Source organism: Gadus chalcogrammus, chromosome 1, assembly GCF_026213295.1.
Source record: "Gadus chalcogrammus isolate NIFS_2021 chromosome 1, NIFS_Gcha_1.0, whole genome shotgun sequence".
NCBI classification, from domain to species: Eukaryota; Metazoa; Chordata; class Actinopteri; order Gadiformes; family Gadidae; genus Gadus; species Gadus chalcogrammus.
This window is the reverse complement of record NC_079412.1, coordinates 28,804,696-28,827,348: the sequence shown is the minus strand read 5'-3', so window position 1 is coordinate 28,827,348 and position 22,653 is coordinate 28,804,696. Positions and strand designations below refer to the sequence as shown.

At 49.5% G+C, this 22,653-nt stretch overlaps 2 protein-coding genes across 3 annotated transcripts; both read left to right on the top strand.

Moving 5' to 3' along the window:
- The first annotated feature begins 67 nt into the window (after positions 1–67).
- On the top strand, positions 68–1,552 carry foxl2l (forkhead box L2-like). Its single transcript, XM_056600355.1, has one exon. The coding sequence runs from the start codon at positions 218–220 to the stop codon at positions 1,049–1,051; it is 834 nt and encodes a 277-aa protein (XP_056456330.1). The 5' UTR covers positions 68–217; the 3' UTR covers positions 1,052–1,552.
- Positions 1,553–1,599: 47 nt separating this feature from the next.
- tmem201 (transmembrane protein 201) lies at positions 1,600–20,941 on the top strand. Of its 2 annotated transcripts, none has more exons than XM_056600332.1 (11): positions 1,600–2,100; positions 2,562–2,682; positions 2,920–3,114; positions 5,817–5,996; positions 7,128–7,459; positions 8,983–9,213; positions 13,345–13,541; positions 14,310–14,507; positions 15,593–15,883; positions 16,231–16,353; positions 19,689–20,941. In XM_056600332.1, the coding sequence occupies exons 1-11, from the start codon at positions 1,976–1,978 to the stop codon at positions 19,784–19,786; spliced, it is 2,091 nt and encodes a 696-aa protein (XP_056456307.1). In that variant the 5' UTR covers positions 1,600–1,975; the 3' UTR covers positions 19,787–20,941. The 2 variants fall into 2 exon arrangements, with proteins under 2 accessions (XP_056456307.1, XP_056456317.1); XM_056600342.1 differs by having other exon boundaries at positions 1,601–2,100; positions 14,310–14,372.
- Positions 20,942–22,653: the final 1,712 nt, after the last annotated feature.

The following is a 22,653-nucleotide window of genomic DNA, read 5'->3' as shown; positions in this document are numbered from 1 at the left end:
GATGGGATGTCAATATTGTACTTCCGTCCCTGCGCAGACATTACAGACGTGTGACCCCAATTTCACCCCATTTTCAAACCGTGGGAAAATCGGCACATGAAACGACGAACCGCCAACTTTCCAACCTGTGGGAGGGTTCAGCACGCGTAGCACCTAGGCACCGGCGCTATCCCGTTTGGCAGCATATTTTCTTACCGGGAACCGAGAATAGACGGCCATGGACGAGGGCAAAACTACCGGTGATCAAGGAGCAGGACTTCTGGATGTTGGCACCATGTGGACGAAGGCCGAGCAGGAGGGCTGCTCCTTGACTCCTTTAGAGACGGGGGCAGACGTGGCCCAGGACCATCTCCTCGACAAACCCCCGTACTCCTACGTCGCTCTCATCGCGATGGCAATCAAGGAGAGCAGCGAGAAGAGGCAAACTCTGAGTGGGATATACGAATACATCATCGACAAGTTCCCTTTCTACGAGAAGAATAAAAAAGGCTGGCAGAACAGCATCCGACACAACCTGAGTCTGAACGAGTGCTTCGTGAAGATCCCCAGAGAAAACCGAGGGGACGGGAAAGGCAGCTTCTGGATCCTGGATCCCGCGTTTGAAGACATGTTCGAGTGCGGCAACTTCCGACGGAGGAAGCGGGTCCGGAGACCCTTCAGGGCGCCGGGCCTACCCTACCTGCCCGGGTCCCCTGTGGACTACAACGAGCCCCTGTACGTGCACGCACTGCCGGAGAAACACGTCTACATGCAGTCGGCCCAGTATGTCAGCGGGTCGTGGGCGTTGTGTCACCCGGGCTCTGCGCTGCAGACCACCGGGGGTTACGGGTCAACGTCGCTCATCAACGGACACGCTCGCTGTATCTCGCCGAATGGATTCACAGCCGGCACGATGGGCGGCTACTACACCCCGGGTCACTTCCACCCTCCTCTCGGGGCCCATCGCCACCCGTCCGTGCTGGTACCCCACGGAGGGTGCCCCTACGGGGGCCTGGCCCAGCCCCTGACCCCGGACGGAGGCAGCGTGTCCTTGGCGAGCTACTACGTGTGACCGTCAGTAATGCAACTGTCTTCTTTTGAATAGTGCTGAGTTTTTTGAGTTTTTGGATTAAAATATACGTTCACGTTTGTTCAGCTACACAGATAAGTGCGTCTGCATCTAATGGTCTAATTGTCTTTTCACCTAAAAAAAACCACAACAACCATTATACTAAATACAGTGGTCAAATGTCAAAGGGACCAAATATGCATCGACATTACTTCCAATATCTTATTTTAGCCTATTCTCTAAGTTCCTTCGTTGAGTGTTTTTCGCATGGTATTGTGCAGAGACTGGCGTGTTGCCTGTGGCTGTTGGCCACCACTGTTATTTATTTCGTTTCTTTGGTGTTATCTGATTCATTGAATGTATTACAACGCACATCCTATCCTAGGTGTACTAGTTTACCACTTATCAGGCACTTTGACTACTTTTACTATGTCATGTAGGCTCAAGTTTTTTACTGTTCTTTTTTTTCCCATGAAAGTTATATTTCAATAAAGTTATATTTTTGCATTAAAACCCTCATTGTTTATTTAGACCCATCACTACACCACAACATTTTAGTTGGACTAAAATGTTGATTGAATGAATATCATTTGGTTTGGATTGCTTAAATTTTGTTTTTTCTTTGCGCCCTCAAACACAGGAATCATACGACTATACGGCCACTTGAATTTACAACATAGTTTGTATTTATTTTGTTTATTAATTAAATTGTAAAAAAAGAAAAGAAAAGCCAAACAGCCCTCATGTAAATAATCACAAGATCTCAGGTGTGAAACGAGTTCCAGTGACGTAGGTCATAAACCCGCCCACAACAGTGACGTCTTTTCCGGTTCCGCCGCATGGGGGTGATAGGCGGAAAGCGTGCGCGCCTATTCTGCCACGGCTGCTACCTTCACCACATCGCTCATGTTCTGCTAGCCTCGCTCTATGTACCCCCGGGAGATGGAGACCATACGCCGGTTCCTCGACGAGCACCCGGAGGTCCTGTACGGGGGCGTCGGGGCCGCGGCGCTCGTCTCCGGCGGAGCGCTCATCTATAAAGTCGCCACAAGGTAAGTGGCTTCTTACCTTAGCATGTTAGCGCTGCGGCCGAACCAGGCGTTCAGGGGTGTGTTGTTGTGGTGTGTTGTGGTGCTGTATGCACCTAATTTACCCCGTTCTATATTTGTTATGGTTTTGCGTTTGCAATTCATGAAAACCTAGACAACTATTAGCCTGACGACTGTTTAATATTGGGTTATGAGTCGTGAATGCTTGCTGACATGTTGTGAACGTCAACACGGCACTGGCGCTATCATTTTTCGCTTAATGGCACCGGTCGCCTTATGTTTTGTGAATGTATTACAACTTTGTTATGAATATGTTATGTAACATCAGCTACACATCACTTATTACTCGATTGAATGCTCTAATATAATACCACTGTTAGCACTTATCTATCTTTACGCACGCGGCCATTTGAAGCTGTCAATCACACGATGGGTCATATGTGCAAACGCTCTCCGCTTTACAGAAAGAAGCCCACCCATGCCAACGTCAACTGCTGGTTCTGCAGCCAGAGCACCGTGGTGCCCTATGGAAACCGCAATTGCTGGGACTGTCCCACCTGTGAGCAGTACAATGGCTTTCAAGAGGTATGGTGCATGTGGTTATCACATAGCAACTACAGAACAGTAATGAGGATGGAATCAGACAATCAATAGTTAAAATGGTAATAATATGCAAGAAATTATAAGAAGTATTGATGGAGAAATAATGACCAATATGTTATTACTTAACCATAAATGTTGGCTAAATGATAGACATCCTGCCGAACATGTAGATCCTCTTGAAGCTCCCTCTGGTATGTTCTCACCGTCTGTGACCCTCAGAACGGGGACTACAACAAGCCCATCCCGGCCCAGTACCTGGAGAACCTGAACCACGGGGTGTCGGCCAGCCTGCCCCCGTCAGACCCCCCCCAGACCCTGCAGTGGGTCAACACGCAGATGCTGCTCTGCCGGAAGTGCAACAACAACCAGTCGTCCAAGATCAAGCAGCTGGCGTCCTTCACCCCCCGGGACGACGTACGTATTGCCGTCGGAGAGGACGTGCTCCTACAGTCACTGCTGCTCCCGCACGGTTCAGCCCGACACCGCTCTCCAGTCAGGGACCAGCCTCTCAGTGACTCAACCTCTCAGTGACTCCGACCTCTCAGTGACTCCGACCTCTCAGTGACTCCGACCTCTCAGTGACTCCGACCTCTCAGTGACTCGACCTCTCAGTGACTCAGCCTCTCAGTGACTCAACCTCTCAGTGACTCAACCTCTCAGTGACTCCAGCCTCTCAGTGACTCGACCTCTCAGTGACTCGACCTCTCAGTGACTCCAGCCTCTCAGTGACTCCAGCCTCTCAGTGACTCCAGCCTCTCAGTGACTCAACCTCTCAGTGACTCCAGCCTCTCAGTGACTCGACCTCTCAGTGACTCGACCTCTCAGTGACTCGACCTCTCAGTGACTCGACCTCTCAGTGACTCCAGCCTCTCAGTGACTCGACCTCTCAGTGACTCGACCTCTCAGTGACTCGACCTCTCAATGACTCAACCTCTCAGTGACTCAACCTCTCAGTGACGCTGTCACGTTAAAAATGTACCAGGGGCGAATATTGTACCGGCCTACGTCATCAGTTGTTTACATCTTGACAACCTGCCTGGCGACAAACGACGCGATCGTCTGTTGCCGGGCAGGTTGCAAAAAACATTCGGCTCATGTTTCCAAAAGACGAAATAACATAATACAGATAACGGATCGCTAGATAACACTTGTTTTTACTTTATATTTGTATTGTATTTAATTGTTTAATCGAATAGCAACAGACGACGCGATCGTCTGTTGCCGGGAAACGGGCGATCGCGTCAAATGACGTAGGAAGGTTCTTGAACGAGTCATTTGACGCGATCGCCAGTTTCCCGGCAACAGACGATCGCGTCGTCTGTTGCCAGACAGGTTGTCAAGATGTTAACAACTGATGACGTAGGCCGGTACAATTTTCGCCCCCGGTACAATTTTAACGTGACAACTCCAACCTCTCAGTGACTCCAGCCTCTCAGTGACTCAGCCTCTCAGTGACTCCAGCCTCTTAGTGACTCAGCCTCTTAGTGACTCAGCCTCTTAGTGACTCAGCCTCTTAGTGACTCAGCCTCTTAGTGACTCAGCCTCTTAGTGACTCAGCCTCTTAGTGACTCCAGCCTCTCAGTGACTCAGCCTCTCAGTGACTCCAGCCTCTCAGTGACTCCAGCCTCTTAGTGACTCAGCCTCTTAGTGACTCCAGCCTCTCAGTGACTCAGCCTCTCAGTGACTCCAGCCTCTCGGTGACTCCAGCCTCTTAGTGACTCCAGCCTCTTAGTGACTCCAGCCTCTTAGTGACTCAGCCTCTTAGTGACTCAGCCTCTCAGTGACTCCAGCCTCTCAGTGACTCCAGCCTCTCAGTGACTCCAGCCTCTTAGTGACTCAGCCTCTTAGTGACTCCAGCCTCTCAGTGACTCAGCCTCTCAGTGACTCCAGCCTCTTAGTGACTCAGCCTCTTAGTGACTCAACCTCTTAGTGACTCAGCCTCTCGGTGACTCCAGCCTCTCGGTGACTCCAGCCTCTCGGTGACTCCAGCCTCTCAGTGACTCCAGCCTCTTAGTGACTCCAGCCTCTTAGTGACTCCAGCCTCTTAGTGACTCCAGCCTCTCAGTGACTCAGCCTCTCAGTGACTCCAGCCTCTCGGTGACTCCAGCCTCTCTGTGACTCCAGCCTCTCAGTGACTCCAGCCTCTCGGTGACTCCAGCCTCTCGGTGACTCCAGCCTCTCGGTGACTCCAGCCTCTTAGTGACTCCAGCCTCTTAGTGACTCCAACCTCTTAGTGACTCAGCCTCTTATGGCGCGTTTCCACTGCAGGGTGCGGAACGGATCGGATCGCAAAGGTGCGGGTCGGGTCGCGTTTCCACCGCCAAAAGTGGGCGTGACCCGGACTTTGCCGTACCCGTTCCGGCCCCATTCTCGGGACTCCTCCGTTGCGGTACCCAAAACGAGACCAGACGCCTGAAAGGGTCCCGTGAAAGTCTAGCTACACCCCCCCTCCGTTGATTGGTCGACAGAATCGTCACTTCCGGGTGACGCGGGGATAAAAACAAACAAACAGTAGCCTCGAGGTATTATTCTTTACAATTAACATGTCGCGTAAAAAGCTTGCTTGGGCGAACAAGGAGGTGGAGACGTTCGTCTGCATTCTTGGGGAGGAAGACGTTGTTTACGATGTTTACGTAGCTGCCGCGGCGATCGACATCCGGCCTACCACCAAGGGTACTGTCGGCAGTGGAAACGCGACCTCGGAACTGAGCTGGGCTATACCGCCCCCTCCCTACCGCACCTTTGCGATCCGATCCGTTCCGCACCCTGCAGTGGAAACGCGGCACTAGTGACTCAGCCTCTTAGTGACTCAGCCTCCTAGTGACTCAGCCTCTTAGTGACTCAGCCTCTTAGTGACTCAGCCTCTTAGTGACTCAGCCTCTTAGTGACTCAGCCTCTCAGTGACTCAGCCTCTTAGTGACTCCAGCCTCTTACCTCATCACACAGCTTCTGCTGCTCTGTGATATCGACGTCCCAGTGACGCGGTCGTCTCTCTGCCGTGATGAGGCACTGTGGCCTGCTCCTGCGGGTCGTTGACCACCATGACCACCGTCACCATGACCACCGTCACCATGTACAAAGAGCGCCTAAAGACGACGGCGGCTGTCTGTTCACAGGAGAACTACGACGAGGAGGTCGAGGCCTACAAGCACCACCTGGAGCAGACCTACAGGCTGTGCCGGCCGTGCCAGGCGGCGGTGGAGTACTACATCAAGTACCAGAACCGGCAGCTCCGCACAGGGCTGCTGACCCACCAGCTCCGCCGCGGCAGGGACGCAGACAACGGCTTCGTCAAGGTAGCGCCTCGGTGACCTTCAGAATGCTAATACGCATTTAGCATTGTGTCAATGTGACTTCAATAACACCTTGGCTGAGAGAAAATGGGTTTAAAATCTCAAAGTCTAGTCTGACGTCAAGGACGGTATTCCGTGATGAGAATGTTCTAGCTCCGCGGGGGGGGTCTCCACGGCGTTGGGGGTCTCATTCCGGGCGGCTGTGGACGGCTGCGTCTGACAGGGTTCATCTTCTAAACCCTCAGATCAGACTATAAACTAGGGGTGGGAAAAATAAGCAATTCTTCGATGCATCGCGATTCTCTCTAGAACGATTCCGTCTCGATGCAAATTATTATTATTTTTATTGGTTCGCCTGCTGCAAAGTTCTGTTCACCAGAGGGATAATTTTTGTAATTTTTCTTAATTCTTACTAATTCTTCAGTGTGTATTGGCCATTCTGATTAGTCTTGACACGATTGCGATTCAGCCTACGCATAGCATGCACGCAAACTCACAGCCAGACATGAGAACTCGTCCTAATTCAAGAGCAGCTTTTTCTTTAATATCATCGAAAAGAAAGATCAGAAAGAAAAGAAAACTTAAACCTATTTTTTGCATACTTCCATAGTGTGTTGTAATGCAAGCTGCATTGATTATTGCATTGTTCATAGAAAGTCATATTGTGACAAAAGCTTTTTCTCTGATAAAATATTAAGTTAATTCATCTGTTGATGTCTCGAATGATCATTATAAGAGTAGGAAGTGATTAGCAATGTCTTCAGTAGCAAACTCGGATGTATATATTTTTGAAAATCACGCATGGAAATGTCCATACATTTTTTTTTGTTGCATCGATAATCGCTTTATAATCGAATCGTTGACCTCATAATCGGAATCGAATGGTGAGGTGCCATGAGCTTCCCACCCCTACTATAACCGTTCACTCATAGCCCAAAGTACGCTGCTTCTTCCCGTCGGTGGGTTGAAGGGTTGGGTTCCGTTATTGAGACGGTCGCTACAGAGGAGGACTGAAGGAGTTAATAGATGAACAGAGGCAGCGGCTGGCCTATGGGAGGTCTGCGTTACTGAACCCCGAGTCATTGTGTACCAGTCCTTTGTAACGCGTCCGTCTCTGTGACTCCTCCCCCCCAGAGCCCCGCCTCCGTGGCCACGCCCGCCGGCGTCATCCTGCTGCGCGTCCTGGCCTTCCTCACCGCCACCTTCCTGCTGGCCGTGCTGTTCTCCAGCTGGTCCGGAGCCCCCCCCGGTGACCCCGCCCCCCCCACCCTGCCCGGCGCGGGGCAGAAGAACCAGAGCGGCGCCGGGGGGGGGCCCGCGTGGCGCGGCCTGCTGGAGCGCCTCCCAGCCGTCGCCGTGGAGACGGCCCGGCGGGGCTGGCGCTACGGCCGGGACAACCAGATGGCGGTGGCCTCCGGGGGGCTGCTGGGCTGTGTGACCGCCGTCCTCCTCGCCGGACCCCTCAGGTACGGCGTTCCCCCGGCGGGGCCTCCATCAGCACGGCTCAGGTGGAGGGTGGAGCGGGCTCTAAGGGCCCTGCCATGCCACCAGGTGGAGGGTGGAGCGGGCTCTAAGGGCCCCGCCATGCCACCAGGTGGAGGGTGGAGCGGGCTCTAAGGGCCCCGCCATGCCACCAGGTGGAGGGTGGAGCGGGCTCTAAGGGCCCCGCCATGCCACCAGGTGGAGGGTGGAGCGGGCTCTAAGGGCCCCGCCATGCCACCAGGTGGAGGTTGGAGCGGGCTCTAAGGGCCCCGCCATGCCACCAGGTGGAGGGTGGAGCGGGCTCTAAGGGCCCCGCCATGCCACCAGGTGGAGGGTGGAGCAGGCTCTAAGGGCCCCGCCATGCCACCAGGTGGAGGGTGGAGCGGGCTTTAGAGGGCCCTGCCATGCCACCAGGTGGAGGGTGGAGCGGGCTCTAAGGGCCCCACCGTGCCACCAGGTGGAGGGTGGAGCGGGCTCTAAGGGCCCTGCCATGCCACCAGGTGGAGGGTGGAGCGGGCTCTAAGGGCCCCGCCATGCCACCAGGTGGAGGGTGGAGCGGGCTCTAAGGGCCCCGCCATGCCACCAGGTGGAGGGTGGAGCGGGCTCTAAGGGCCCCACCATGCCACCAGGTGTGGGTGTGATTAGCTGGGACCAGCCGTGGTTTTCAATGTGACATCACAAGTGGGCGTGTCCACCCAGATCTGTGCTGATAGAGGAGCAACGTTTGCTACAGTCCACTTGGTCGGCTGGTAGACTGATCTATCCATCTGGGTGGACACGCCCACTTGTGATGTCACTATGAAAACCATTCCCTCCCCGTGCCAAACGGCTCGTACCAAATCACACCCACACCTGGTGGCAGGACATGAGCCCTTTAAGAGCTTAGTCCTTATTCTGACACTCGACCGGGAATGTCAGTGAATGTCTGTTAAGTGGGGATCCTTTGATTGGGGCGTTTAATAATTAGTGATTGACCGATATTATCGGCTGATTTTTGCATTTCGTACGTGTATCGTTATCGCCCATGTTTTATTTTATTTTTAATATAGCCGATTCCCGGCATTATTTACAGGCAGTACAATAAATGTTCCTTTTTCTTTTTAATTGAGACTTGTAATATTTGTTATCATCATTGTGTAATTTTTATGATGTAAATTGAGGGAGCAAAAGTTGTGTCCAAATATCGGCTCAAGAATATCAGTATCGGCGTTTCGGTCATAGCCTAAGGCTGATTAAAATAAATCTTTTATCGGCCCTAAAAAATCCATATGGGTAAACCCCTACTAATGATCTCCAAGCCCTAACAAAGGGGTTTCAAACACTAATGGGTAACTTCCACAACCTATATCTATATTCAATTATTGTCATCGTGTGTGGATCAAACCCAGAGCCGCCGGAGGGTTGACTATAACAGTCCCGCCCACAGTGACCCCAGCCGTTGAGGTTCTCATGCATCACAGCCCTTTAATCCAGAGGTGACCCCTGACCTCTGCTCCGGCGCCCCCAGGTTGAGGAGGATCGACGCCGTGGCGGCCGTGCTGTGGCTGCTGCTCCTGGTGCTCTACCTGGCCGAGGGGTACCTGGCCGAGGGCTACCTGGTCGAGGGGTACCTGGCCGGCGCCCCCGGCTGGCTGGATGCCGCCAAGCTGGGGACCGCCGCCCTCTGCTGCCTGGTCTGCTTCGGAGCCGCCGTGGCAACGCGCAAGTCGGTCGGTCCCAGAAGAGCCCGGGGTCGAAGGTCAGAACCCCAACAGTAAACACCTGTAGACACCCACTCGCTACGACTTGGGGCCTGCAGCAGGCAGCCTGTTCTATAAGAGTTCTCCTGGTCCTGCAGCCTGTTCTATAAGAGTTCTCCTGGTTCTGCAGCCTGTTCTATAAGAGTTCTCCTGGTTCTGCAGCCTGTTCTATAAGAGTTCTCCTGGTTCTGCAGCCTGTTCTATAAGAGTTCTCCTGGTTCTGCAGCCTGTTCTATAAGAGTTCTCCTGGTTCTGCAGCCTGCTCTATAAGAGTTCTCCTGGTTCTGCAGCCTGTTCTATAAGAGTTCTCCTGGTTCTGCAGCCTTCTCTATAAGAGTTCTCCTGGTTCTGCAGCCTGCTCTATAAGAGTTCTCCTGGTTCTGCAGCCTGCTCTATAAGAGTTCTCCTGGTTTTGCAGCCTGCTCTATAAGAGTTCTCCTGGTTTTGCAGCCTGTTCTATAAGAGTTCTCCTGGTTTTGCAGCCTGCTCTATAAGAGTTCTCCTGGTTTTGCAGCCTGTTCTATAAGAGTTCTCCTGGTTCTGCAGCCTGTTCTAGACTAGGCCTCCGGGTCTTCAAAGACAAAAGCTGAACATTTCTGTATTAGTCTTTTGGGACTGCTCCAGTAATGCACCATTAACTAACCCAAACAGTCCCTCCTACTAAGGAGGCTTTGTGATGACACCTTCTTTCTGTCTTTTAGATCAACATGGCGACTGGGCATTCATGCAGGGGCGGTTTTAAATATTTAAATCGACTTTTAAAGGAGTTAAAAGTTCAAAAAACATGTTTCAATAACGAGTTTGGTGCATAGAGGATTTCACGCCCTCCTGTAGCGTGTGTGTGTGTGTGTGTGTGTGTGTGTGTGTGTGTGTGTGTGTGTGTGTGTGTGTGTGTGTGTGTGTGTGTGTGTGTGTGTGTGTGTGTGTGTGTGTGTGTGTGTGTGTGTGTGTGTGGTCATTTGTATACTAATATACTTTTAATGCAAACACCTTTTTTAAGTTTGGCCACAGCTGTTCCAATGGGAAGGTACCGTGTTTGTATTGTTATACTGTCTCTTTGAGTTTGTTCTTCCCTATTTCTCTTTGCTGTTTCAGATAGAACTTGTTTCTGCTGGTAACTTTCTGCCTGTAGTTGAATACCAAGCATTTCACTGTACTTTACTTTCGGAACAGAAATTCAAGAAATTATGAAAAACACGTCACTATGATTTACTTAACCAAATTGTGTGTAATTCACTTCACGTTTCTAAAACAAAGCACATTGATCCGTTTATAAGAATTGATGGCTCGTCAATAATTTGAATGACCCTTTTGTAGAAAAAAGGCTGTGGGGAATACTGTGTAGTAATACTTTTCATTTCTTTTTGAGTTTTTGTTAATTTAGATTTTGTATGGGAAATATTTGTTTCTCGTGTTCTGTGTGAGCTGGATTTTTTTCGGGGGGTATTCATTCTTAAGCAAATAGAGCATGACTTGGGGGGGTAGCCATTCATTTCCCCGTGATTTTATTTATTTAGGTCTATATAAATGTTGCAATGCACACCTATGAAATCCTAATCTGGGTAGTCCAGGGATGTTCCTGACCCTGGTACAAATAGAAGACACTTGTACTAACTTACTAAGGTGTGGGAGGTTTGGAAATAACAGAGAAATGTGTTGCTTATTGTAAATGAGTTGTGCAACATTTCATCTCCATATATGTATATTGTACACACAGTCTCGTACGACCAGTCATTTGAGAACGAATTGCCAACACATAGCACCGACAACTGCTCCTACTGGTCTGAAACCTTCTCCGTCTAAGTTATCACTACATTACGTCTAACTATCACTACATTAACTACACTTTACAACCTAACACTGGTGCATGAATATGTCTCACTTACTGACAAAAACCTCAATAATCGACCTAGTATTTTAATCCTGGCTGTTGAACTTCATGTTCAACAATGTGAATCAACCTTATTGTATTGATTCCTGTACGCCAAATCCTTTTTTAGATTGTAATTGTATAATCTATGCCATTTATTATTTCTGTATCATTCAAATAATCTTATTTTTTACTGCCACACCAAATCATGAAGTTATGCATACTTTCAATTTGCCAGCAGATAATGCAGAGTTGAACCGGCCTTACGGCTGATTGTGAAAGGCTAAGACCTGCAGAATGCTTTCTCTCATCCTGTAAAACCTGCTTCTGACTTGCAAGTCAGAGATGGGTCATTGTCTGTTCCGTCCGTCATAGCAAAGGAGTGATCGCTATATTGAAAGGTTCATACCATGAATATTTTCCAAATTACACCTTTTTAGCCTGGGATACAGAATGTACTTTTATTTTTATTTTTTAACGTTTTTTATAGCCATGTTTTTCTTCGCCGATTACAGTATTATTTATTCTGGGGGGAGTCTCTGTATTGCTTTGCCAAACCCCAAACCCAGAGTTATGTTCAGCTATCTTTCTATCTAGGCCCTGTGTCCTGTGCCCAGATTATTGGTCCAGGAGCTTCCTGATGTCCTCAGGAGGAGTTACTGTAGAAGTCTAGTCTAGCTGTAGAGGCCAATATGAAGGTATGCGGCGGTTATGTAATATGAAGGGAGAAAAGTGAGTCACTACAGATTAATTTCTACAGCGATTAAAGGATTTATTATGAAGGACTACCTAAATTAATTAGGTCTATGGAGTTTTGATTTTTCTTTTTGTGTGGGTCTTTGATTTCATTTCATTATTGTGACAAATGTGATTGTGCATGTATCTACATTTGTAAACAGTCGGAAGCATATTATGAAAGATTTCATTTCAAGTGTGTGTGTGTTGCAGGAACTCTTAATTCCTTCATATTGTACGATACAGAAACAAACGTAATGTTAGCTTTTATAAGGTAAATTCCTGCCAACTGTATTTATTTAGTGTTGGTCCAACTATCCTGTAAATGTAGAAAGCCTGCCATTTTTTTTTATACTGCCCTTATTTATGTATGCATGATTTAGGATGTGAATGACACAATAACTTACTTAACTTGCAAAAACAAAATAACGTGTAGACCAGTGTTTAATTTTTGGAAAGGAGCATTAATTGAAGTACATTATACAGAACGTATATTTAAAACACGACACGTTTGTCGTTTCTTTTAACAAACTCAAAGAACATGTGTGAATGCATGTCTTGGCAGTCTCTTTCTGAAACGCACGTTACGCCATCTATCAACGTCAACGACATCAACGGTGACATACTGCTTATTCATATCCAGTCCGACCTGTCAACCACATGCTGAATTATTCAAACCCTTCCCGAAAGGCTGTGATGTGTTAACAGAATAATTATTATCAAAATAGATCCTGCCATTGTAAATTGTTTTGAAGCCCGATGTTGAACATGTGAGTTTATGGGAATGGCTTTTTATTCTCAGCAGCCAGACCAGACATAAGCTCATCTCCGGTGTAGGATTTCCTTAATCTGTTACTTGCCTTTAGAATTTGGACCGATGTTATTATCAACTTATTGTAGTTCTGTGTCCATAGTCTACTCTAGACGATGCCTGGAGAAGATTAGTTACGGAACATTCTCAATCGATTTTTGATCGTTGGGAAACTGCTTTGAGGGTTATTTGGTTGTGAATTTTGAGAGGCTGTGAAAATGATGAGTTCACGTTCATGTACTCGCTGAAACAACTCCTGCCACATTGCTGTGTTTTGAACTGTAATAAAGTAACGTGTAAAATGATGCGTTGGTCTTCTCCCATGTTTTACCTTCAGTCCTCTGACAGCAAATGCTATTAAAATTAACCATTTCATAATAGTTACTAACGTTTTTATTTTGTCCTTCTTAAACTACAATTGAGTCACAAAAGAAAAACAAAGTGAAACTGTAATCCGACGGTAGGCATCGAGCAGCCTCGTGATTGGCTGATCTGGGGGACGCTGTGGTTCTGCAGTGAGTTGGCCTCACACTGACCAGCTTCCTCTTCACTCTGTAGAGTTCCCCTTTCTGTAGCTCCTGTGTTGGGGAACACGGGTCGTAGTTCAGGGCCTGGCCGTAGGTCTGCAGGCGCGGGGAGTTTCCCAGAGCTGTACCGGTCTCTGAACACCAGCGTGGGAACGTGTTTGCCGACCGGTGTGTTCTGGTGTTGCAGGTACCTGGCGGGCCAGCCGCCGCCGCCGCTCTACCCCGGCCTGACGGACCCCTTCATCCCCACCCCGCCCCCCAGCCTCTCCAAGCTGGCCCCCGGTCGCCGGGCCCCCCCCGAGCGCAGGGCCTCCCCGTCCTCCCTCCCCGGGCGGCTCAACAGGGCCCTGTGCCTGGGCACCATCCCCTCCCTCACCAGGACGGGTAAGGGTAGGGCGTAGGGCGTAGTGAGCGCGGCGTACGGCGTAGGGCGTAGTGAGCGCGGCGTGAGCGCGGCGTGAGCGCGGCGTGAGCGCGGCGTGAGCGCGGCGTGAGCGCGGCATTAGTACAGCGTTACCAGGGGGTTGGACCCACGCTGGTCTCTGGTACTGGGGGCCAGGGGGTTGGACCCCACGCTGGTCTCTGGTACTGGGGGCCAGGGGGTTGGACCCCACGCTGGTCTCTGGTACTGGGGGCCAGGGGGTTGGACCCCACGCTGGTCTCTGGTACTGGGGGCCAGGGGGTTGGACCCCACGCTGGTCTCTGGTACTGGGGCTTACTGTGTGATACTGGTCTCGCTAGATGAGTCATCTTTTAGTTGATGTATTTTTATCTGTAATTAGGGGTTCTGGTATTATTCTACTGATTAGATATGATGTCACATGTGTCCTATTCATCGCCCAGCCCTGTTGGTGGTCTTGTTTCGTCGGTCTTCTTGTCCCCCATCCTCCGCTGGGAAACGTCAGACCCAGCAGTGGAGGATCTGCAGGGCCTGCTGGAGCTTTGAGGACGCCCTGGCTCGTGTCTCGCAGCCCATCCTCCATCTTTGAGCCGTTATCGGCTCCATAATATCCGCAGTATTTGGAGGGTGCTTGAGTTTAGTCTTTTTGATCTGATAATGATTCGCTGTGGTGGGTCTCGGTATGATGCCTGAGCCTATGACGGTGTCTGACGGTCTTCCACTCTAACTGATTTGCGACGCTTTACTTCCAGACTCGGGCTACCTGTTCAGCGGCAGCCGGCCGGCCTCCCAGTGCCAGGACTCTCCGTCCTCAGGTACCGCTCCGTCCGCCTCCCAGTGCCAGGACTCTCCGTCCTCAGGTACCGCTCCGACCGCCTCCCAGTGCCAGGACTCTCCGTCCTCAGGTACCGCTCCGTCCGCCTCCCAGTGCCAGGACTCTCCGTCCTCAGGTACCGCTCCGACCGCCTTCAGCCGCCTTCTGCCAGCGACTGAGCCCGCATGAACCGCGCAGAAGGACCCGAAGCTCTGTGTGCAGACCGAGCACAGAGTAGCGCCTATCTGTGGCCCCTCTGTACACTTAGAGAGCGGGTCTTAGAGACCGTCTTACTCACCACCGCTAACAAACGAAGCCTCTTCAGAACACGCCTCTCGCAGCGCTACCAGCGCCTGTACTCTGTCCCACTTACAGCACGTCGTTGGTTCTTAATGTCCGTGTGGCGGTGGTCGTTGGTTCTTAATGTCCGTGTGGCGGTGGTCGTTGGTTCTTAATGTCCGTGTGGCGGTGGTCGTTGGTTCTTAATGTCCGTGTGGCGGTGGTCGTTGGTTCTTAATGTCCGTATGGCGGTGGTCGTTGGTTCTTAATGTCCGTGTGGCGGTGGTCGTTGGTTCTTAATGTCCGTGTGGCGGTGGTCGTTGGTTCTTAATGTCCGTGTGGCGGTGGTCGTTGGTTCTTAATGTCCGTGTGGCGGTGGTCGTTGGTTCTTAATGTCCGTCTGGCGGTGGTCGTTGGTTCTTAATGTCCGTGTGGCGGTGGTCGTTGGTTCTTAATGTCCGTGTGGCGGTGGTCGTTGGTTCTTAATGTCCGTCTGGCGGTGGTCGTTGGTTCTTAATGTCCGTGTGGCGGTGGTCGTTGGTTCTTAATGTCCGTGTGGCGGTGGTCGTTGGTTCTTAATGTCCGTGTGGCGGTGGTCGTTGGTTCTTGATGTCCGTGTGGCGGTGGTCGTTGGTTCTTAATGTCCGTGTGGCGGTGGTCGTTGGTTCTTAATGTCCGTGTGGCGGTGGTCGTTGGTTCTTGATGTCCGTGTGGCGGTGGTCGTTGGTTCTTAATGTCCGTGTGGCGGTGGTCGTTGGTTCTTAATGTCCGTGTGGCGGTGGTCGTTGGTTCTTAATGTCCGTGTGGCGGTGGTCGTTGGTTCTTAATGTCCGTGTGGCGGTGGTCGTTGGTTCTTAATGTCCGTGTGGCGGTGGTCGTTGGTTCTTAATGTCCGTGTGGCGGTGGTCGTTGGTTCTTAACGCTTGTGTGTCCGGCCCCCAGATTACTTCTCCCTGAAGTCCGGGAGCCGGCCCTCGTCTCCGGCCCCCTCCCTGGCGGGCTCCGTGACCTCCACCTCCAGCTCCGCCCGCCAGAGACGGCCCCTCATAAGCCCCGCCCGCCTCAACATCAGCGGCCGCAAGCTCCGCCTCTTCTCCCACGAGGCCGAGCCCCTGCCCATGTCCCCGCCCCTCTCCCCGCCCCTCTCCCCCAACCACTGCTACGCTGAGCCCGCCCCCTCGGTCTGCAGCGGACGCTGCGCCCCCGACCTCAGCCCCTACCCGGGCCACAGCGGTAAGGTCGCACCCCGGTAACTATGGTTATGGTTGTACCAGGGGCGGCAGTAGCCCAGCGGGTAGAGCGGGTTGGCTGGTAACCTGAAGGTTGCTGGTTCGATCCCCGGCTCCTCCCGCTGACTGCTCCTGACGAGCCGGCTGCAGTCGGGGGGTGGATGGGTGGATGGGTGCGTGGATGTGAGGCCATATTGTAAAGGGCTTTGAATGGCCACTGGTTAGAAAAGCGCTGTGTAGATGCAGTCCATTGACCCGACATGATCCTGTTGCTACTGGTTTGGACTGCCGGTAGCCCTGGGGGGTAGTGGCGTCCACATGGTGAGTGAGGTGTCCTCTGTTCCCCCTCAGAGCTGAGGTCCTTCCAGGGCGACGGCAGCGTGATCGGGCAGCAGAAGGGCAGCTCCTCCGGGTCCTCTGCCTGCATGGTGGACACCACCACGCAGGGGCTGGAGCCCGCCGCTACATCACCTGGTGGGTGGAGCGCTCACCAGCACACTGAGCTTTAGGTTAACACCACAGCACGCTAGAGAGGAGACACCAGCACGCTAGAGAGAGGAGACACCAGCACGCTAGAGAGGAGACACCAGCACGCTAGAGAGGAGACACCAGCACGCTAGAGAGGAGACACCAGCACGCTAGAGAGGAGACACCAGCACGCTAGAGAGGAGACACCAGCACGCTAGAGAGGAGACACCAGCACGCTAGAGAGGAGACACCAGCACGCTAGAGAGGAGACACCAGCACGCTAGAGAGGAGACACCAGCACGATAGAGAGGAGACACCAGCACGCTAGAGAGGAGACACCAGCACGCTAGAGAGGAGACACCAGCACGCTAGAGAGGAGACACCAGCACGCTAGAGAGGAGACACCAGCACGCTAGAGAGGAGACACCAGCACGCTAGAGAGGAGACACCAGCACGCTAGAGAGGAGACACCAGCACGCTAGAGAGGAGACACCAGCACGCTAGAGAGAGGAGACACCAGCACGCTAGAGAGAGGAGACACCAGCACGCTAGAGAGAGGAGACACCAGCACGCTAGAGAGAGGAGACACCAGCACGCTAGAGAGAGGAGACACCAGCACGCTAGAGAGGAGACACCAGTACGCTAGAGAGGAGACACCAGCACGCTAGAGAGAGGAGACACCAGTACGCTAGAGAGGAGACACCAGTACGCTAGAGAGGAGACACCAGCACAATAGGGAGAGGAGACACCAGCACGCTAGAGAGGAGACACCAGCACGCTAGAGAGGAGACACCAGCACGCTAGAGAGAGGAGACACCAGTACGCTAGAGAGGAGACACCAGCAGGCTAGAGAGGAGACACCAGCAGGCTAGAGAGGAGACACCAGCAGGCTAGAGAGGAGACACCAGCACGCTAGAGAGGAGACACCAGTACGCTAGAGAGAGGAGACACCAGTACGCTAGAGAGGAGACACCAGTACGCTAGAGAGAGGAGACACCAGTACGCTAGAGAGGAGACACCAGCAGGCTAGAGAGGAGACACCAGCAGGCTAGAGAGGAGACGCCAGCAGGCTAGAGAGGAGACACCAGCAGGCTAGAGAGAGGAGACACCAGCAGGCTAGAGAGAGGAGACACCAGCAGGCTAGAGAGGAGACACCAGCACGCTAGAGAGGAGACACCAGCACGCTAGAGAGGAGACACCAGCACGCTAGAGAGGAGACGCCAGCACGCTAGAGAGAGGAGACACCAGCAGGCTAGAGAGAGGAGACACCAGCAGGCTAGAGAGGAGACACCAGCACGCTAGAGAGGAGACACCAGCACGCTAGAGAGGAGACGCCAGCACGCTAGAGAGGAGACGCAACACCCAGGGCTTTAGGTTAACATCACACTAGAGAGATGAGGCCTATGGTCTTTCAGTAGCTGGTTTTGAGATCGTTCCTATTCACTCCCTCACTCTTCCCTCTATAGTGTTTATGATATAGTGAACTATATAGGGAGCGAACAAACACGACACTACGTTAAACATTTCTAAACGTAATTTGCGTCAGTAAATGAAGTTTTGGGTATTTTATTGTCCACTAAATAGTGAATGAAATTAACCACTGCGAATTCAAACACCAGTACCAAGCACCCTATATAGTGCACTATATCAAACACCAGTACCAAGCACCCTATATAGTGCACTATATCAAACACCACTACCAAGCACCCTATATAGTGCACTATATCAAACACCAGTACCAAGCACCCTATATCGTGCACTATATCAAACACCAGTACCAAGCACCCTATATAGTGCACTATATCAAACACCAGTACCAAGCACCCTATATAGTGCACTATATCAAACACCAGTACCAAGCACCCTATATAGTGCACTATATCAAACACCAGTACCAAGCACCCTATATAGTGCACTATATCAAACACCAGTACCAAGCACCCTATATAGTGCACTATATCAAAGACCACTACCAAGCACCCTATATAGTGCACTATATCAAACACCAGTACCAAGCACCCTATATAGTGCACTATATCAAAGACCACTACCAAGCACCCTATATAGTGCACTATATCAAACACCACTACCAAGCACCCTATATAGTGCACTATATCAAACACCACTACCAAGCACCCTATATAGTGCACTATATCAAACACCAGTACCAAGCACCCTATATAGTGCACTATATCAAACACCAGTACCAAGCACCCGATATAGTGCACTATATCAAACACCAGTACCAAGCACCCTATATAGTGCACTATATCAAATACCAGTACCAAGCACCCTATATAGGGCACTATATCAAACACCAGTACCAAGCACCCTATATAGTGCACTATATCAAACACCACTACCAAGCACCCTATATAGTGCACTATATCAAACACCAGTACCAAGCACCCGATATAGTGCACTATATCAAGCACCCTATATAGGGCACTATATCAAACACCAGTACCAAGCACCCTATATAGTGCACTATATCAAACACCAGTACCAAGCACCCTATATAGTGCACTATATCAAACACCAGTACCAAGCACCCTATATAGTGCACTATATCAAATACCAGTACCAAGCACCCTATATAGGGCACTATATCAAACACCAGTACCAAGCACCCTATATAGTGCACTATATCAAACACCACTACCAAGCACCCTATATAGTGCACTATATCAAACACCAGTACCAAGCACCCTATATAGTGCACTATATCAAACACCAGTACCAAGCACCCTATATAGTGCACTATATCAAGCACCCTATATCGTGCACTATATCCGTGATGGGGAACGATTTGGAGCACAGTTCAGGAGGGCAGCTGGAACAGGGCTGGTTCTGATCCTTTTTAAATTTGGACCGTGTTATTTTATGTCAGCCTTTATTTAAAATGGCCATTGGGACAGTTCCGTGCTTTGGGTTTAATGTTGGGTTGAACCGAATGTAAATATCTGAATAGTTATTATTCTTATAGGGGTTAAAAATGACCCCTGAAGAATAAGAATATGGTTAAGTGTAATATAATGCCAGAGTCACCCTCCCTGTCCTAGTATCTAATGGATCAATGGTTAGTCACCCTCCCTGTCCTAGTATCTAATGTTTCAATGGTTAGTCACCCTCCCTGTCCTCGTATCTAATGGATCATTCAATGGTTAGTCACCCTCCCTGTCCTAGTATCTAATGGATCAATGGTTAGTCACCCTCCCTGTCCTAGTATCTAATGGATCAATGGTTAGTCACCCTCCCTGTCCTAGTATCTAATGGATCAATGGTTAGTCACCCTCCCTGTCCTCGTATCTAATGGATCATTTGATGACGTTTCTCCTCAGGTTTGGTCAAGCGGTTCGTCTGGCCGGGGCTCCTATTGGCCAGCTTGAGTGTCAATCTCATCTTCTCAGCCCTCTACGTGTACCGCAGCTGGGCGTGAACCAGGGGACCCCCCCCCCCCCCCCCCACTCTCCTGGTCCACTGAGTCGGCCTCGCTCGGCCCTTTCATCCAATCAGTGTCATCCTGAGCGAGCCGTCCTCCAGAGACTGTGCAGGACGTGGTTTGGTTCCCGCTCCCTGAGGCTCGGTCCAAGGACCAGTGAGCTGTGGTTCTGTTTGCCCGTCTGAGTCTGAGGTGACGGGGAGGGTCTATGCTTGTTCATCACAGCCTTGAAGCTCCCCACTCTGTCCCCTTTAAAAGAAAAATGTGACGAGTCTTAAATCTGTGGTTAGTCCAAACGCGCTGAAAGGAGGAGTCACGTCCAAATTAAACATGACAATGTTCCAGAACTCAAACTCATGGCGAGGGGAGGTCGGTCGAGGTTGTAAAAATGTGCAATAAAACGATTGCTGCACATGGAATCATACTTAACACTGACCCCCCCCCCCCATAGGAGTTGACGTATGGTCGGCCACTTGTTAAGCAAACAGCGAACATGAACGCCCACTTATTCTTTGTTCCAGTTGTACATGGAGCACACACTACAGAACTTAAACCTACCTTTTCAGAACACCTGCTTTCTTTTGAGATCTGGACTCAGTATTTATTGTGCATTTTAACACAACTTTCCATAATCTCAAAAGTAAACAAATGCTTGCGTGTGTGTGTGTGTGTGTGTGTGTGTGTGTGTGTGTGTGTGTGTGTGTGTGTGTGTGTGTGTGTGTGTGTGTGTGTGTGTGTGTGTGTGTGTGTGTGTGTGTGTGTGTGTGTGTGTGTGTGTGTGTGTGTGGAGTAAGGCACCAGACCGTTTGACTCAAGGTTTTCACCTTTCACAGATGTGCATGTTTGTCAGAGAAGTCGTGTATCTGGAATCTAAGCTATCAGGCGTTGGTATTTATATTAATTTTGCTTTAGAGAAAGTGTATTGCCTGTGTCACAGGTTGTGTGGTGCTGTTATGCCTGCATCTTTAGCTAAATGACTTGTCTATTGAGTGTTGTTGTGTATGTTTATCTTGGAGGTTTACGTTCGAATAGAACATTTTATATCTGTCTGCTTTCGGATGTGGGATCATGCATTATAGTTTGGCTCCTTTTGTTTGTATTGAAGGAAAAAGGTGAATCGATGACTTGTGTGTTGAATGTATCATTTACAAGAGACTACTGTATTGTGTAGTCTCTCTCTCTATATATATATATATATATATATATATATATATATATATATATATATATATATATATATATATATATATATATATATATATATATATATATATATATATATATATATATATATATATATATATATATATATATATATATATATATATATATAGACTACTGTATTGTGTCCACAGTTTGTCAGTCCTTTGAAGGCGGGGGGGTTTTTTCTCAAAGAGAAATGATTTGTCGAATGCCGGTACACTTTTTTGCGGTGATAGCATTGCCAATGCTGAGACATTTTGGGGGCTGCAAGTATGAACTCCAGATAATTGTGTGATTGCTTATTAAAGCACTGTTTTTATTTATAAATTGTATATTGATGTACCCCTCTTTTCTCTTTTCCTCTATTCATAACGACTCTAAGAGAAACTACCAACTACTACTGAAACTCAGAATGAAAGCACCCTGACCGCACGGAGCTGTTTGAATGACTTGTGTTACCCTAAACTACCTGTTCACATGTAACCGATGCCTACTGAGATACAACTGGTTTTAAAACGGTCCAGATCTGGAATATTAGGTTTTAATCCAAACACAATGCGTGTAGGAAAAAATATTCTATGAAAACCACACGACAACCAATTGCAAATCGTCTAACTCAAATTGTTATTACTTTGATTTAATTAATTGTGACTTGATTTTGTTTTATTAAATTGAAACGATGCATGGGCAATTAATTTATTGTCAGAGGAAATGTTCGATGAGTTTAAAAATTCATTTCGTTTTGTGGACTGTGTTGTAACTATTGGATGATTGTTTCAGTGGTGGACGTTCTTTAGAAAATTAAAATAATTTTTGAGAGGGTTTTCAATCACTCCCTTCCAATTCTTTGACCAAGACACAACTTAAGTACCCCCTCTTGTGGCAATAAAGGCCATTGAATTAAACGGACACGTTATATGATAACTGAGTGAAGAGCAGTTCGTCTAAATGGTTCTCGTGTATATTACACAACCTGGAGTTAGCTTAAGCCAGGGGCAGGGAGTTCTGAGCTTGTGGGCAAATAACAAGGTTGTCTAGTGTTGCCATGGAAATGAAAGACTTGGTTTGACAGTTGATTTGTAGACAAGGTAAAGTGTTTGGTTTATCTGCCAAGTCTCAAGGCTGAGCAGGAAAACGTGAAAGAACCAACTAAAGGCATATTCGTTTGTAAAGTAATGCCAGACTCGCATCAGGTGTCAAGGCATTTTGTCAACATTAAATTCATCACGAAATCGATCTGGATTTTGTGTGTATGGGACTCTTTCTTTTTCTATTACAGAGAAACATCTACAAAAACAACTCAAGCAAATCTAATAGGCCTACTGTACCCCTCGTAGGCCTACTCATGGTTTGGTGTGCAGTTATATGAATTTATCCAACTCAAAACTAAACTTTCTTGTCCTACGGCATCTCTGAAAATCAAACCGAAGGATTTAAGGCTGTGCATCTATCTGTCATGCCCTCTGCGTTGGATAAACCTGTATCATCTAGTAGTGGCCGTGGCTACTGGTATTCACCCACTCAGGACGCATGGAGAGACTGTTATTCAGAACAAATGGTTTCTCTGCTTCAATACTTCCTGTTTTAACCATCTGGTCTAAAAGCAAACATTGTGTGTTGCCCATCGAGGACTTTCCTAAATGCCACGATTCATGAGGCCC